A 14,681-nucleotide genomic window follows, 5' to 3' on the forward strand; every position below is an offset into this window, starting at 1 on the left:
GGACATGGTGTCCGTTCACAACTAAGACATATGAGGAACATATGAAGTAACTGGGGAGACGTTTAGCTTTAAACATATAACAAACAGACTCATAAATAGTGAAGGTGAGAGACAGGTTATACTTGGTGAGCTCCTAAACTTAAAAAAGACGCAATAATAGGCATTTAGAAGTGGACAATTTGGTTAAAAAAGGGAGTCTTCAAGTCGTTGTATGAGACAGAATGGAACATTTCAGTTATTAGTCAATTCCATTACACGGAGGCAGACAACAACTGAGTAGGGATAATAATGTCACCTTTCAAATGTTGTGTTTTGCAATGTATGACATACTCTACATTGTCCTAGTTTGTTCTTTTTAAAACATAATTATGGTAGGCAATTTTGGGGGTGTGTTAGTGATGGAAGCCAGGGCCTAAGTGCTTGCTCCTAGGGCAATTTTGTATTTATTTTTACAAATGAGGAATTTAGGCTCTAAGAGGTCCTATTATCCAGCCTCTGCATAAGTTACTATGCACTCACTCTTACCCTTTATTGACTAAGCATGAAATGAATGTTTTTCAAGGATAAAATTGGAAAGCTTTAGTTAATCAGGCCAGTAAGGCTTCCAAGTATTTTTAACTTCATTTTTCTGATGCTGAATATATTTCCAAATAGACTAAAAAGGCTCTCTTCTCAGTATCACATGGAACTTATGTTTGTCTCCACATCTTAGGAAACTGAGACCAATTAATACATTCCATGCACAGATACAGAAGGTCCGTGGGTGCAATTTGTACAAACATGCCTGGATGTACATTTCAAATAAGAATAGTTTTATTTCTCAATTTGCCTGAGCCTGTCTCCATCCTCCTTCCAGATTTCCTGTTATTTGTCTTCCTGAGGAAGGAATTGTGTTGCTTGACAGAACAGCAAGTTCACCATATTGTCCCACTGTTTTCTTAGTTATAGCAAGCCCCACAGATGAGTCGAAATAAGAATGAGGGAGATAAAGATTTCTATTATTCTTCAAAAATTTTTAATTTCACATATTTATTTTAGGTGTTTTGCCTCGTATGCATATCTGTGTGCTACATGTATGACTGGTGCCCAGGGCAGGCAAAAAATAGTATCAGATCCAATGGGGTTAGAGTTAGATGGTTATGTGCGACCTTGGTGGAGTTGAGAATTAAACCCAGGTCTACTGGAAGAACAGAGAGTTCTCTTAACTGCTGAGCGATCTGAGCTATTTGAAGATTTCCTTTAACCTTCACATCTCTCACTTTATACATTTTCTCCCTTTGATTATGATAAAAGTTAATAATAATTAGAGGAAAAAGGAGCAGAAGGATAAGGAATGGAATGGGGAAGAAATAAAGGTTAGATTTTATAAAAAAAAAACCACATTCACCTGTATGAAATTCTCAATAATAATAAAAATGCATAAACCATATCTGTTGTCCTCACCATAGGTGCTGAGTACTACCACTGCAGAAAAGAGTGGCTTATAAAACATTTTAATCGAGTATGTGGTAAATGATACAGTTTTCTGGATGGAGGCCACAGCAGTTTCCATGTGTTAGTGGTGGTATTTGCTGATGCCCTCTAATTTAATATGCTACGAAGGAGGAAAACCTCGTAATGTGAGTTTATTAGTCACTCCCTTTCTCTTATGATTCCCAGAGGATATTAAGATAGAAGTTCATGCCAGACATTGTTTATTGACTGATATATTATGAATGTTGTTTACATAAAATTGTCTTTCAAAAATAATTAAGACATAAAGAAGTCAACAGGAACTCCTGGAAGTTGACAACGGAACACCGTGCTTTACTAGCTTCTATTTTCCTATGTTAATAGAAGGGAGCATTTGGGTATGCGATGATGAGGATTGAGTTCAGGGTCTTCTGAATGACTGGCAAGCAATCTATTACTGAGCTACACTGCCTTCTCTAAAACACTGTACATTTTTAAAGAAAGAATGATGGGAAATGGTGAGTGATTTCTCAGTTAACCTTGCCTAGTGCCAAAGTACTCTTCCTGTTCAAAGGAGCCAGAACTGTAGAGCAGAATTTGCTCACAATAAAATCTTAGGGAGTGAATTTAGAAACTCAGATATGTGACATGACAGAAAAACAGTGCCTTATTTCCCTTCAAAGAGTCATGCTACTAGAATACAATTTTCAAGTTACTTATGTGTTCTCTTTTTCTTATGCAAACCCTTTCTAAACTATTAGAAGGCACCTTTCTTTCCAAGTGATTTTCTAAGAAATAATGTGGCAATGACTACTATTCATCCAACTATTTTTCTCTTTGTCTGTTTGTTTGTTTATATAATTCCTTGAAACAACACAATTGATTTTCATGGTAAGCCTACAGTGACAGTTCAGATGATTGCTTCATTTCAGTTTTGGTGGCTGTCTGGAAATGAGGTATTTATGCACTAGGACTGCAACTTTATACAAACATCTATGAGTAATGTCCGTGAATGTGCCCGAATCATTATTCCTTGTGTGCCTATAAAGGGTTCTGCCCTTTTACTTACGTAACTGGTTGTGTATAATGGTACAAGTTTGTGTTTCTCTGCAGGTAACTATGGCAAAAGGAGTTTCTGCACTCAACAGTCATCCTCTGTCAATATTTAAGTATAGTAGGGTGAAAAATAGCTTAAGTACCTGGTCTCCAGTGGTATGTTACTGTTCAAGACCCAGCTGTTATGCAGATGAACTGAATCCTGTGTGCTGGTTGGAGGAGCAGGAGCAGCTGGACTGGGCTGGCTGCGGGTAGTCATCGACCTTCTTTGAAGAGAGTCCACTGTAGGAGGTGGCTTCCTGGCACAGGTGCAGGCATGTGGAGGAGGTGGCGGTGGTGGGAGTGGCCTGAAGGTGAACTGGTTGTGTGGGCTGCTTTGCATGTCTAAAATCAAGAAAAGAAAAACAACAAGTAAGTACTTACTCTCCTACTTCGGGAACACAGCATGACAGACTTACTGGGGTAAAAACCTGTGGGACTGGAGAAAAGTTTGAAGTTCATCTGTAAAGATGTCACTTAACTTATATATGAAATGTAAAACACCCATAGTTGCATTTACATGTAAATTCTTTAGGAATATACCAGCTAAACGCAATGAGGCCACCCCACGCAATTTGTTATCAATGAGATATAAAGCTACAAAACAGAAGGAAGATGATTTCTATCAGTTGCAAAAAAAAATCACACTTCTGAAAATACTAGTGAAAGGCACAAATTTGTTGTGAGGAAAATCATTCTACACTTCAAATAAAAATATAAGGCCACCTCTGACTTACCTGAGAAAGAATGTTAGCCTGCCTACACAGGAGTAAATTCATACTTCAGAAAAATAGTTCACAAGTGTATAACTCCACTGCGTGGAACTAATCTCTTCACCAACCCAACACCTTGGAGTGCTTCTTGTAAAAGGCAAGCTAAGGGGACTTTGTTCTGGTTACTATATGCATTTCCATGGCTGTGCAGAGCGAAGTCTGAACATCTCGCTGTTTGCTACACCATTTTAGGAGCTCTGCTCAGGCAGCAGCATCCTAGGCAACAATGGAGAGAGTTTCTTTTCTGCTTATTTGCAGAGGGGGCAGATAGAGACGGAAGTCCTCAGACTCCTGATGTTGCTATTGTTTGGTCGTTTGCCACTGCTGTTCAGGCAGGCACATATCAAGAAAGTTAGTTAGAATCTGGCCCAGGAGAAATACCCCACTTAAAGCCCTTTGAAAAGAAATCACTATTGTAGCACATAGCCACCCCTCTTCCACAGGAGGAACATAAGAGATGTCAAGTGATAGCTTGTAACACCAGCACGTTCTGGATAAACTTTGTAGATGGTACGGCTTTGTCCCACCTCCCCAATGACAGAATTGAAAGGCAGAAAAATGCCAGAGGCTTTCCCTGCCTAACAGAGGGCTCAGCTGGTGTGTTCTGAGGCCCACTTTGCAGGGACTGATCAGAGGGAAAAAAATCACTTCTTTCAATCCTTCCACTTCAGACATGAATTTTAAAGACATTGGCTTGGTTTTCATATATATAAAAAAATACTATCCCAGGAGCAAAAGTATGACAAATTCTTGGCTGAATTTTCTAGTACAAGTGGTTCCCCTTTTAAATAAACTCAACATATGAAAAATCGGAATTGCACAAGAGACAGGTAGGGTAAAGAGTGATGATTATTTTATTTACAAATTCCGATAGGGGTTCAGTTATCCTTCTATACTTGAAATAATCCATAAAACTCCTAAACTATCCCAGTACTCTCTGTTCACCCCAAACCCATAAATCCTAACACATTATCACTAGTATGTAACATTTCTTTAATATTTTTAACTTTTACATCCATACTTATAATCACATAGACAGAAATATGATTTGCATTGTTTGGACTCAAGGAAGCATAAATTTGCTAGGGCACAAAGGACCTGCTAGATTTTTCCATTTTCCAGATGGGAAAGTTGTCTAGGATCTAAAGCAAATTAATAGTTTAAACATGAATAGAACTCACATGGTACTTTGGCCAGTACCATAGTACAAGTATGGCTAATACGGTTTTTTTGCTTATGATTCACAGACACAAAATCTTGTATATTTTCTAAGTGTTTCATTTATGTTTGTGTGTATACCTCCTTCCTAAAATGCTGTAACCTTTAAAACACAGAATTGCTCCTGTCTAAAGGAAATACAAAGACCAAGTGTGGAGCAGAGACTGAAGGAAAGGCCATCCAAAGACTGCCACACCTGGGAATCCATCCCATATACAGACACCAACCCAGACAATATTGCTGGTGCCAAGAAGTGATTGCTGACAGGACCCTGATATAGCTGTCTCCTGAGAGGCTCTGCCAGAGCATGAGAAATACAGAGGCTGGTGCTTGCAGCCAATCCTTGGACTGAGCACAGGTACCCCAATGGAGGAGTTAGAGAAAGGACTGAAGGAGATGAAGGGGTTTGCAAACCCAAAGGAAGAACAACCAGACACCCGGAGCTCCCAGAAACTAAACTACCAACCAAAGAGTGCACATGGAGGGACCCATGGCTCCAGCCACATATGTACCAGAGGATGGCCTTGTCAGGCATCAATGGGAGAAGCTCTTGGTCCTGTGATGGCTTGATGTCTCAGTGTAAGGGAATGCCAGGGTGTTGAGTTGGGTGTAAGTAGGTGAGAATGGGAGCATTTAATTGAAACAGGGGAGAGGGCAGAACCAGGAAAGGGGATTAAATTTGAAATGTAAATACATAAAATATCCAATTAAAATGCAAAAAAGAATGGGAAGAACACAGACTCTGCAGTTTAGCTTCTGATGATGAACGCAAGGCCCAGAGCATTGCAATGCCTTGCTCAGTAACCCAGTGCCTTACTTTTTTTCCTTTAATATTCTCAAAAGCAACTTAAAGGATTAATGTTTCATTTTAACTTACAATTGTGGTGCTTTGCATAGAAATGCCTTTATCCCAGATTAATGAGTTTGAATGCTTGGCCCACAGGGAGTGGGACAACTAGATATGGCCTTGTTGGAGTAGGTTCAGATTTGTTGGAGGATGTATGTCACTGTTGGAGTGGACTTTGAGGTATCATGTTCAAGTTACAGCCAGTCTGGAACACAGTCTCCTTCTTCTGCCTTTGAATTAAGATGTAGAACTCTCTGTTCCTTCTCTAGCAAGCATCCCTCTGCATGCTGCCATGTTTTCTGTCATGATGATACTAGACTGAACCCCTGAAACTGTCAACTGCCCCAATAAAATGTTTTACTTTATAAGAGTTGCTGAGGTCACAATGCCCCCTCACAGTAAGAAAACCCTAACTAAGACACAGTTCAAAGGACAATCTACCATAGTGAGGAAGTCACGGGAGCAGGAGCTTGATACAATTGATCATATCACATCCATAATTGGAAATCAGAGAGGCCTAAATGCAAGCTATTGCTTAGCTTGCTTTCTTGATCTTATATACTCTGCAATTCTGTGCCTTGGGAATTAAGATGACTTTTTCCTCATCAATCAACATGTAACCAAGATTATTCCCCATAGTCATGGCCAAGAGGCTCATCTCCAAGGTGAGCCTAGAGTCTATCAAGTTGAAAATTGACACCACCCATCACAATAAACTGTTAAAAATTTGCCAGTGTGGTGATTTCTTATTCACTACTCTTTCTACTATACTCTTTTGGAAAATGAATGTGTCTCTTTTCTATAATTTTAACATTTGCTGTTTTTAATAGAAGTTTAGCCTTTGAGGTAGCTATACTGTGGTGTACATTTGATAGAGCACGTGTTTTATTTTTTTGTCCCAGAATATGTATTTCTTAGTGAAGTGTTATTTTCAACTTCTCTTATATGTCAGAAACCATGGGATACAGTACTGGTATAAAGCAATGTCCCAAAGGATTTACTGATAGAAGTGATTTTGATTCATTCATGGGCCCTAAAGAATTTCCTGTAGTGTTTTCTTTGGTTGTTATTCTGATGCATATCTACTGAATATCTAGTTGATTGCTCATAGACAGGTATGTTTCTTCATTGAAAGTCTTTTCTTAGGACCCTGGGGAAGAACAATACAATGTAAAAGGAAGAATTTTAAGCAATGCTCTCACAAGTCAAGAAGAATACTGTCACAGTACAGACTTGGCATCCAAAATCACATATAAGAAAGCATCTAATGATGTTGAGAAAAAGAAGCCATGGTGACTTTTCACAGCCAGAGGAAGTTTTATTTTAGAGTTCAACTTTAGAAGACTTCCAAACAAACACAAGATACATACTAGCCTATGCCATACTTCTTTTAAGGAAGTTATTCAAATGAAATTTCCCATTCGGTAGTGTTGTTCAAAAGAAAAATCACTCAAGATCATTTAGTTTTATGGTTTGCTGAATTTCCTTTAAATATTTTATGTCACCAATTAAGAATAGTGGTAAAACTATAGTTATTCCAAAAGTACGATCATGATATTATAATACTTCTGCTGCAGGTAGAATTGCTATGCACAGTAACCATAATTATATATGTGTATATTGATATATGTGCATATGTGTATAATTAAATATGCATATTTACTCATATGCATATAATAGTCAATTTTACTATTTTTATTCCACATTTCATATGCAGAGTCTCTTGTAATGTTAATATTTTCTCTAAATGCTTTCACAGTTTTGGAATGTTATGCTTAATTTCCTACATGCAGACCTTAACCCTTATGAAATGCAAATAATCTCATATTCGTTCTTCATGTCTCTTTTTTTTTCTTGCCTCAGGAAAAAGATGGAGAATTCACTTATTCCCCCCAAATAAAGCAATTTAATCCTTTGCCTCCATGAAATGGGATTTCCCAACATTAAACAGTAATGAAAAATACATTAGTGTTCAGTGTTAGGAGCTCTAGAGCACTAATTCCGTCAGGTTTGGAGTCATATGCACTCACTTCCAAATGTTTTTGGCAACCATAATGTCCAGTGCCCAAGTGAAATAAGCAAAATTGGGGGCTATGGGGGTTACACAAATATCAATGTTCAGACTTAGTTCTAAAGCTTTCTGAAAGTAAATTAAGTTTTCAAATGGCAAGGTCTAATTCATATAATATACGTGGAAATGAACCAATTTCAGGTCTGAGGTCCTAAAATAACTTGGTAAAATAATCTCTCAGTGGGGAAATTGCTCTAAACTGTAAATCTAAGATATTTTACATGTGGCAGGGTTGTTGGTAGAAGCATAGGCTTTTAAAATAGCACTTCTCTTTTTTTCTTTAAGGTAAGAAGTGGTATGCATCTTCCCCTACTCATTTTGCAGATGATGCTTAATAGGGATTATCGTTGGATAAACTTTCGGCAGAAATCACAATATCTCTGCTAGTGTGTCTTGCCTTTTATATTTCATTAACACTAAGTTCTGCTACAAGGCATTGCATTAATTTATAAATTTTTTTCCACTATGAAAATCACAAGTGAAAATACTTTAAAAATTATGTTGGATCCCAGCCCAGGTTACTGTATCCAGCAAAACTCTCAATGAACATACATGGAGAAACCAAGATATTCCATGACAAAACCAAATTTACACAATATCTTTCTACAAATCAAGCCCTACAAAGGAAAATAAATGGTAAATCCCAACACAAGGAGACAAGCTGCACCCTAGAAAAAGCAATAAACTAATCATTTTGCAACAAAACAAAGAGAAGTCAAGCACACAAACATAATCTCACCTCCAAATACGAAGATAACAGGAAGCAACAATAAATATTCCTTAATATCTCTCAACATCAATGGACTCAATTCCCCAAGAAAAAGACATAGATTAACAAACTGGATACATAATGAGGACCCAGCATTGTGCTGCCTACAGGAACTATACCTCAGAGACAAAGATAGACACTACCTCAAAGACTGGAAAACAACTTTCCAAGCAAATGGTCTGAAGAAGTAAACTGGAGTAGCCATTCTAATATCAAATAAAACCGATTTTCAACCAAAAGTCATCAAAAAAGATAAGGAAGGATACTTGATAGTCATCAAAGGAAAAATCCACCAAGATGAACTCTTAATCCTAAATATCTATGCTCCAAATACAAGGGCACCTATATACATAAAAGAAACCTTACTAAAGCTCAAAGCACACATTGCACCTCACACAATAATAGTAGGAGATTTCAACACACCACTCTCATCAATGAACTGATCGTGGAAACAGAAATTAAACAGAGACATAGACAGACTAAAAGAAGTTATGAACCAAATGGACTTAACAGATATTTACAGAACATTCTATCCTAAAAAAAGGATATACCTTCTTCTCACCACCTCATGGTACTTTCTCCAAAATTGACCATATAATTGATCATAAAACAGGCCTCAACAGATACAGAAAGAAATAAATAATCCCATGCGTTCTATCAGATCATCACAGGTTAAAGCTGGTCTTCAATAACAATAAGGAAAGAACGCCCACACATACATGGAAGTTGAACAATGCTCTACTCAATGATAACCTGGTCAAGGAAGAAATAAAGAAAGAAACTAAAGACTTCTTAGAATTTAATGAAAATGAAGGCAAAATATACCTAAACTTATGGGAAACAATGAAAGCTGTGCTAAGAGAAAAACTCATAGCTCTGAGTGCCTATACAAAGAAACAGGAGAGAGCATATGTCAGCAGCTTGACAGCACACCTAAAAGCTCTAGAACAAAAAGAAGCAAATATACCCAGGAGGAGTAGAAGGCAGGAAATAATCAAACTCAGAGCTGAAATCAACCAAGTAGAAACAAAAAGGACCATAGAAAGAATCAACAGAACCAAAAGTTGGTTCTTTGAGAAAATCAACAAGATAGATAAACCCTTAGACAGACTAAGGAGAGGACACAGAGACTGTGTCCAAATTAACAAAATCAGAAATGAAAAGGGAGACATAACTACAGAATCAGAGGAAATTCAAAAAATCATCAGATCCTACTACAAAAGCCTATATTCAACAAAACTTGAAAATCTGCAGGAAATGGACAATTTCCTAGACAGACACCAGGTATCGAAGTTAAATCAGGAACAGATAAACCTTTTAAACAACCCCATCACTCCTAAAGAAATAGAAGCAGTCATTAAAAGTCTCCCAACAAAAAAGAGCCCAGGTCCAGATGGGTTCAGTGCAGAATTCTATCAGACCTTCACAGAAGACCTCATACCAATACTATCCAAACTATTCCACAAAATTGAAACAGATGGATCACTACCGAATTCCTTCTATGAAGCCACAATTACTCTTATAGCTAAACCACACGAAGACCCAACAAAGAAAGAGAACTTCAGACCAATTTCCCTTATGAATATCGACACAAAAATACTCAATAAAATTCTTGCAAACCGAATCCAATAACACATCAAAACAAACATCCATCATGATCAACTAGGTTTCATCCCAGGCATGCAGGGATGGTTTAATATACGGAAAACCATCAACTTGATCCATTATATAAACAAACTGAAAGAACAAAACCACATGATCATTTCATTAGATGCTGAGAAAGCATTTGACAAAATTCAACACCCCTTCATGATAAAAGTCCTGGAAAGAACAGGAATTCAAGGCCCATACCTAAACATAGTAAAAGCCATATACAGCAAACCCGTAGCTAACATTAAACTAAATGGAGAGAAACTGGAAGCAATATCACTAAAATCAGGGCTTAGATAAAGCTGCCTACTCTCTCTCTACTTATTCAATATAGTTCTCAAATTCTAGTCCTGAGTAATCAGACAACAAAAGGAGATCAAAGGGATACAGATTGGAAAGGAAGAAGTCAAAATATCACTATTTGCAGATTATATGATAGTATATTTAAGTGATCCTAAAAGTTCCACCAGAGAACTACTAAACCTTCAGCAAAGTGTCTGGGTATAAAATTAACTCAAACAAATCAGTAGCCTTCCTCTACACAAAAGAGAAACAAGCTGAGAAAGGAATTAGGGAAACGACACCCTTCATAATAGTCCCAAATCATAAAATATACCTCGATGTGACTTTAACCAAGCAAGTGAAAGATCTGTATGATAAGGCCTACAAGCCTTCTGAATAAAGTAATTTAAGAAGATCTCAGAAAATGGAAAAATCGCCCATGCTGATGGATTGGCAGGATTAATATAGTAAAAATGGCCATTTTACCAAAAGCAATCTACAGATTCAATGCAATCCTCATCAAAATTTTAATCCAATTCTTCATAGAGTTAGACAGAACAATTTGCAAATTCATCTGGAATAACAACAAACCCAGGATAGCTAAAACTATCCTCAACAATAAAAGGACTTCAGGGGGAATCACTATCCCTGAACTCAAGCAGTATTACAGAGCAATAATGATAAAAACTGCATGGTATTGGTGCAGAGGCAGATAGACCAGTGGAATAGAATTGAAGACCCAGAAATGAACCTACAAACCTGTGGTCACTTGATTTTTGACAAAGGAGCCAAAACCATCCAATGGAAAAGAGATAGCATTTTCAGCAAATGGTGCTGATTCAACTGGAGGTCAGCATATAGAAGAATGCAGATAGATCCATTCTTATCTCCCTGTACAAAGCTTAAGTCCAAGTGGATCAAGGACCTCCATATCAAACCAGATACACTCAAATTAATAGACTAAAAGTGGGGGAGAATCTTGAACACATGGGCACTGGAAAAAATTTCCTGAACAAAACACCAATGGCTTATGCTGTAAGGTCAAGAATTGACAAATGGGATCTCATAAAACTACAAAGCTTCTGTAAGGCAAAGGACACTGTTTTTAGGACAAAACGGCAACCAACAGATTGGGAAAAGATCTCTACCAATCCTACAACTGATAAAGGGCTTATATCTAAAATATACAAAGAACTCAAGAAGTTAGACTGCAGGGAGACAAATAACCCTATTAAAAATGGGGTTCAGAGCTAAACAAAAAATTCACAGCTGGGGAATGCTGAATGCCCGAGAAGCACCTAAAGAAATGTTCAACATCCTTAGTCATAAGGGAAATGCAAATCAAAACAACCCTGTGATTCCACCCCATACCAGTCAGAATGGCTAAGATCAAAAACTCTGACCACAGGAGATGCTGGTGAGGATGTGGAGAAAGAGGAACACTCCTCCATTTTTGGTGGGATTGCAGACTGGTACACCCATTCTGGAAATCAGTCTGGAGGTTCCTCAGAAAATTGGACATTGCACTACCTGAAGAACCAGTTACACCTCTCTTGGGCACATCCCCAAATGTGCTCCAACAAATAACAAGGACACATGCTCCACTATGTTCATGGCTGCCTTATTCTTAGTAGCCAGGAGCTGGAAAGAACCCAGATGCTCTTCAACTGAGGAATGGATACAGAAAATGTGGTACATCTACTTGGCTATAAAAAATAACTTTATGAAATTCATAGGCAAATGGTTGGAACTGGAAAATATCCTGAGTGAGGTAACCCAATCACAGAAAAACACACATGGTATGCACTCATTGATAAGTGGATATTAGCCCAAAGGCTTGAATTACCGTAGATGTACAGAACACATGAAACTCAAGAAGGACAACCAAAATGCGGATGTTTCACTCCTTCTCTAAAAGAGGAACAAGTAGGGAATAGGGAGGCAAAGTTTAGAACAGAGGCTGAAGGAATGCCCATTCAGAGCCTTCCCCACATGTGGCCCATACATATACAGCCACCAAACTAGATAAGATGGATGAAGCAAAGAAGTGCAAGCTGATTGGAACTGGATGTAGATCTGTCCTGAGAGACACAGCCAGAATATGGCAAATACATAGGCAAATGCCAGCAGCAACCCTCTGAACTGAGAACGGGACCCCTATTGAAGGAGTCAGAGAAAGGACTGAAAGAGCTTGAAGGGGCTCGAGACCCCATATGAACAACAATGCCAAGCAACCAGAGCTTCCAGGGACTAAGCCACTACCCAAAGACTATACATGGACTGACCCTGGACTCTGACCTCATAGGTAGCAATGAATAGCCTAGTAAGGGCACCAGTGGAAGGGGATGCCCTTGGTCCTGCCAAGACTGAACCCCCAGTGAATGTGATTGTTGGGGGGAGGGCGGTAATAGGGGGAGGATGGGGAGGGGAACACCCATATAGACGGGAAGGCGAGGGGTTAGGGGGATGTTAGCCTGGAAATCGGGAAAGGAATAACATTTGAAATGTAAATAAGAAATACCCAATTTAATAAAGATGGAAAAAATTTATATTGAAGCACGTGGTAGTGAATATAAATTTTCAGCTTGACAAACTCTAGAATAATGGAGAAGACAAGCGAGTGAGCAATCTGAGAAGATTATAATATATATGAAAAGATAATTGGGGGGAACCATCCCAGCTGCAGTTGGTACCATTTCTTTGACTCAGGCCCTCTGCATGAAAAGTAGAATCAGAAGTGAGCTAAATTATTCATCGTTCTATAATCATTGACCATGGACGTAATGTACCCAGTCAGCTTCTACTTGTACTGCTATGCCTTCCTTGTTTTATCAAATTGTACCCCCAGGACCCGAAAGATAACAATCCTTTCCTACATTGTTTTTATCCAGTATTTTTTCATGGCAACAGAATAACTAATACAGAGTATAATAGTCCCTAAACTGTCAGTGACACATTTAAAGAAAGAGACTTAGTAAGAGTGATAGTACAGTTTGATACATATTGGTAATTAACAAATGGATGAATGCCACACCAAGTGTAATATTTTACTTTCAAAAATATTTGAGATCTGTTTGTAAAAATGGGTGTTGGAGGATTGCAAACAGTGAATTATTAGAACTCCTCGGAACTCCCAGGGACTAAATCCCCACCAAAGAGTAACCATGGGCTGGTCTATGGCCCCCACTGCATATGTAGCAAAGTATTGTAGAGAGGGGAGGAACTTGGTTCTGTGGAGGCTTGATGCCCTAGAGAAGGGGGATGTTAGAGGAATGAGGTGGAAGGGGGTGGGTGGGTGGGGGAGCACCCACTTAGAAGCAAAAGGGAGGGAGTTAGGGTGGGGGTTCATGGAGGAGAGATAACATTTGAAATGTAAACAATTAAAATGATTAATGAATAAAGAAAAAAGAAAGAAAGAAAATCCTAGGAGTATTATCTGCCTGGGACAGTAGTTCTAACATCATCTGTGCATAGAGAAGGCTTCTAAATGCATGGTGCTTTGTTTCAGTGTACCCATTTCATGTATTTGCATGTGGCATTCAACTGTATGCAGTTTTTCCTCATTTATCTAGTGTTTGTTTCTAATGGGTTGGAAATGGAAACTTTGGCTTAAATTTAAAAAGCTGTTTTGAAGCCTTCCAATTGTAAGGGAACGAATTAATGCTTTCAAAACAAATGCTGTAGCGGAATTAACTGAACGTAAAAATTAATTTTGTTTGGATGTTAAAAATATTACCAGTATTAAAATTATGTCAACTGTATCATTGCTCTTGGAAAATTTAACTGAAGCAGATAAAGTATCAGTTTTTAAAATAATATTTATGTATCCAACTTTTCACTCTTTAGTGATACTGTGATTATATTCTTTCAAATTTGTATTTTCCCAAAAGATACCAAGTCATGCATGGTGCAATAGGGGACACATCTGTTCCTATCAGTTTGAATAAATGCCATAAAGAATCAGAAGTTCCATCTCTTACTGGCCTGAGGTAAAAAAAAAAAAAAAGTATCACGAAGACTGTTTGTTTACCATTGGCTCTCTTTCCAATTCCTCTGGTGGTAAACATTGACCAAAGTGATATTGTTTTGGCATACTTATGATTTTTATTAAGTGGGGTTTTATACATTGGATTGTGAAAATATTAGTGCATTTCATTAAAGAATATTGGCCTACAACCTATGGCATTACGCAATGCATACTGTGTGTGTAAAGTTGCCTTCAGAAGTTCAGGAAACACGATTAAAATTCTGAACCAGGTAGATCCCAAATACTTTGAATAATGAATTATTGACATATGCTAGTAGTTAACTAACTTGATGAATTTTTGGAAGCAATATTAATGAATTTGTATAAAGATCATCATGTACAAATAACATCACACCAAGGCTCTTGCCCTAACTACTTTTGTCAGGTCTCTCAGAGATAATTATAAGGCTGTGCTGCTTGGTTTTCTTTTCTGAACTATTCTCTTAGGCTTGAGAGGACATCGAAGGAAATGAGTTTCAACGAAGGCAGAGAGGTTT

General features: G+C 37.9%; 1 protein-coding gene across 8 annotated transcripts in view; it reads right to left on the reverse strand.

Annotated features, from left to right (window-relative positions):
• Positions 1–14,681, reverse strand: part of Tenm1 (teneurin transmembrane protein 1) — an 889,770-nt gene that overhangs the window by 405,504 nt on the left and 469,585 nt on the right. For all 8 annotated transcript variants that reach the window (XM_063280507.1, XM_063280510.1, XM_039100433.2 and 5 more), the window contains one exon: positions 2,652–2,892. In XM_063280507.1, coding sequence (XP_063136577.1) covers positions 2,652–2,892 — 241 coding nt within the window. The remainder of the gene's footprint in view (positions 1–2,651; positions 2,893–14,681) is intronic.

This window comes from Rattus norvegicus, chromosome X (assembly GCF_036323735.1).
Source record: "Rattus norvegicus strain BN/NHsdMcwi chromosome X, GRCr8, whole genome shotgun sequence".
NCBI classification, from domain to species: Eukaryota; Metazoa; Chordata; class Mammalia; order Rodentia; family Muridae; genus Rattus; species Rattus norvegicus.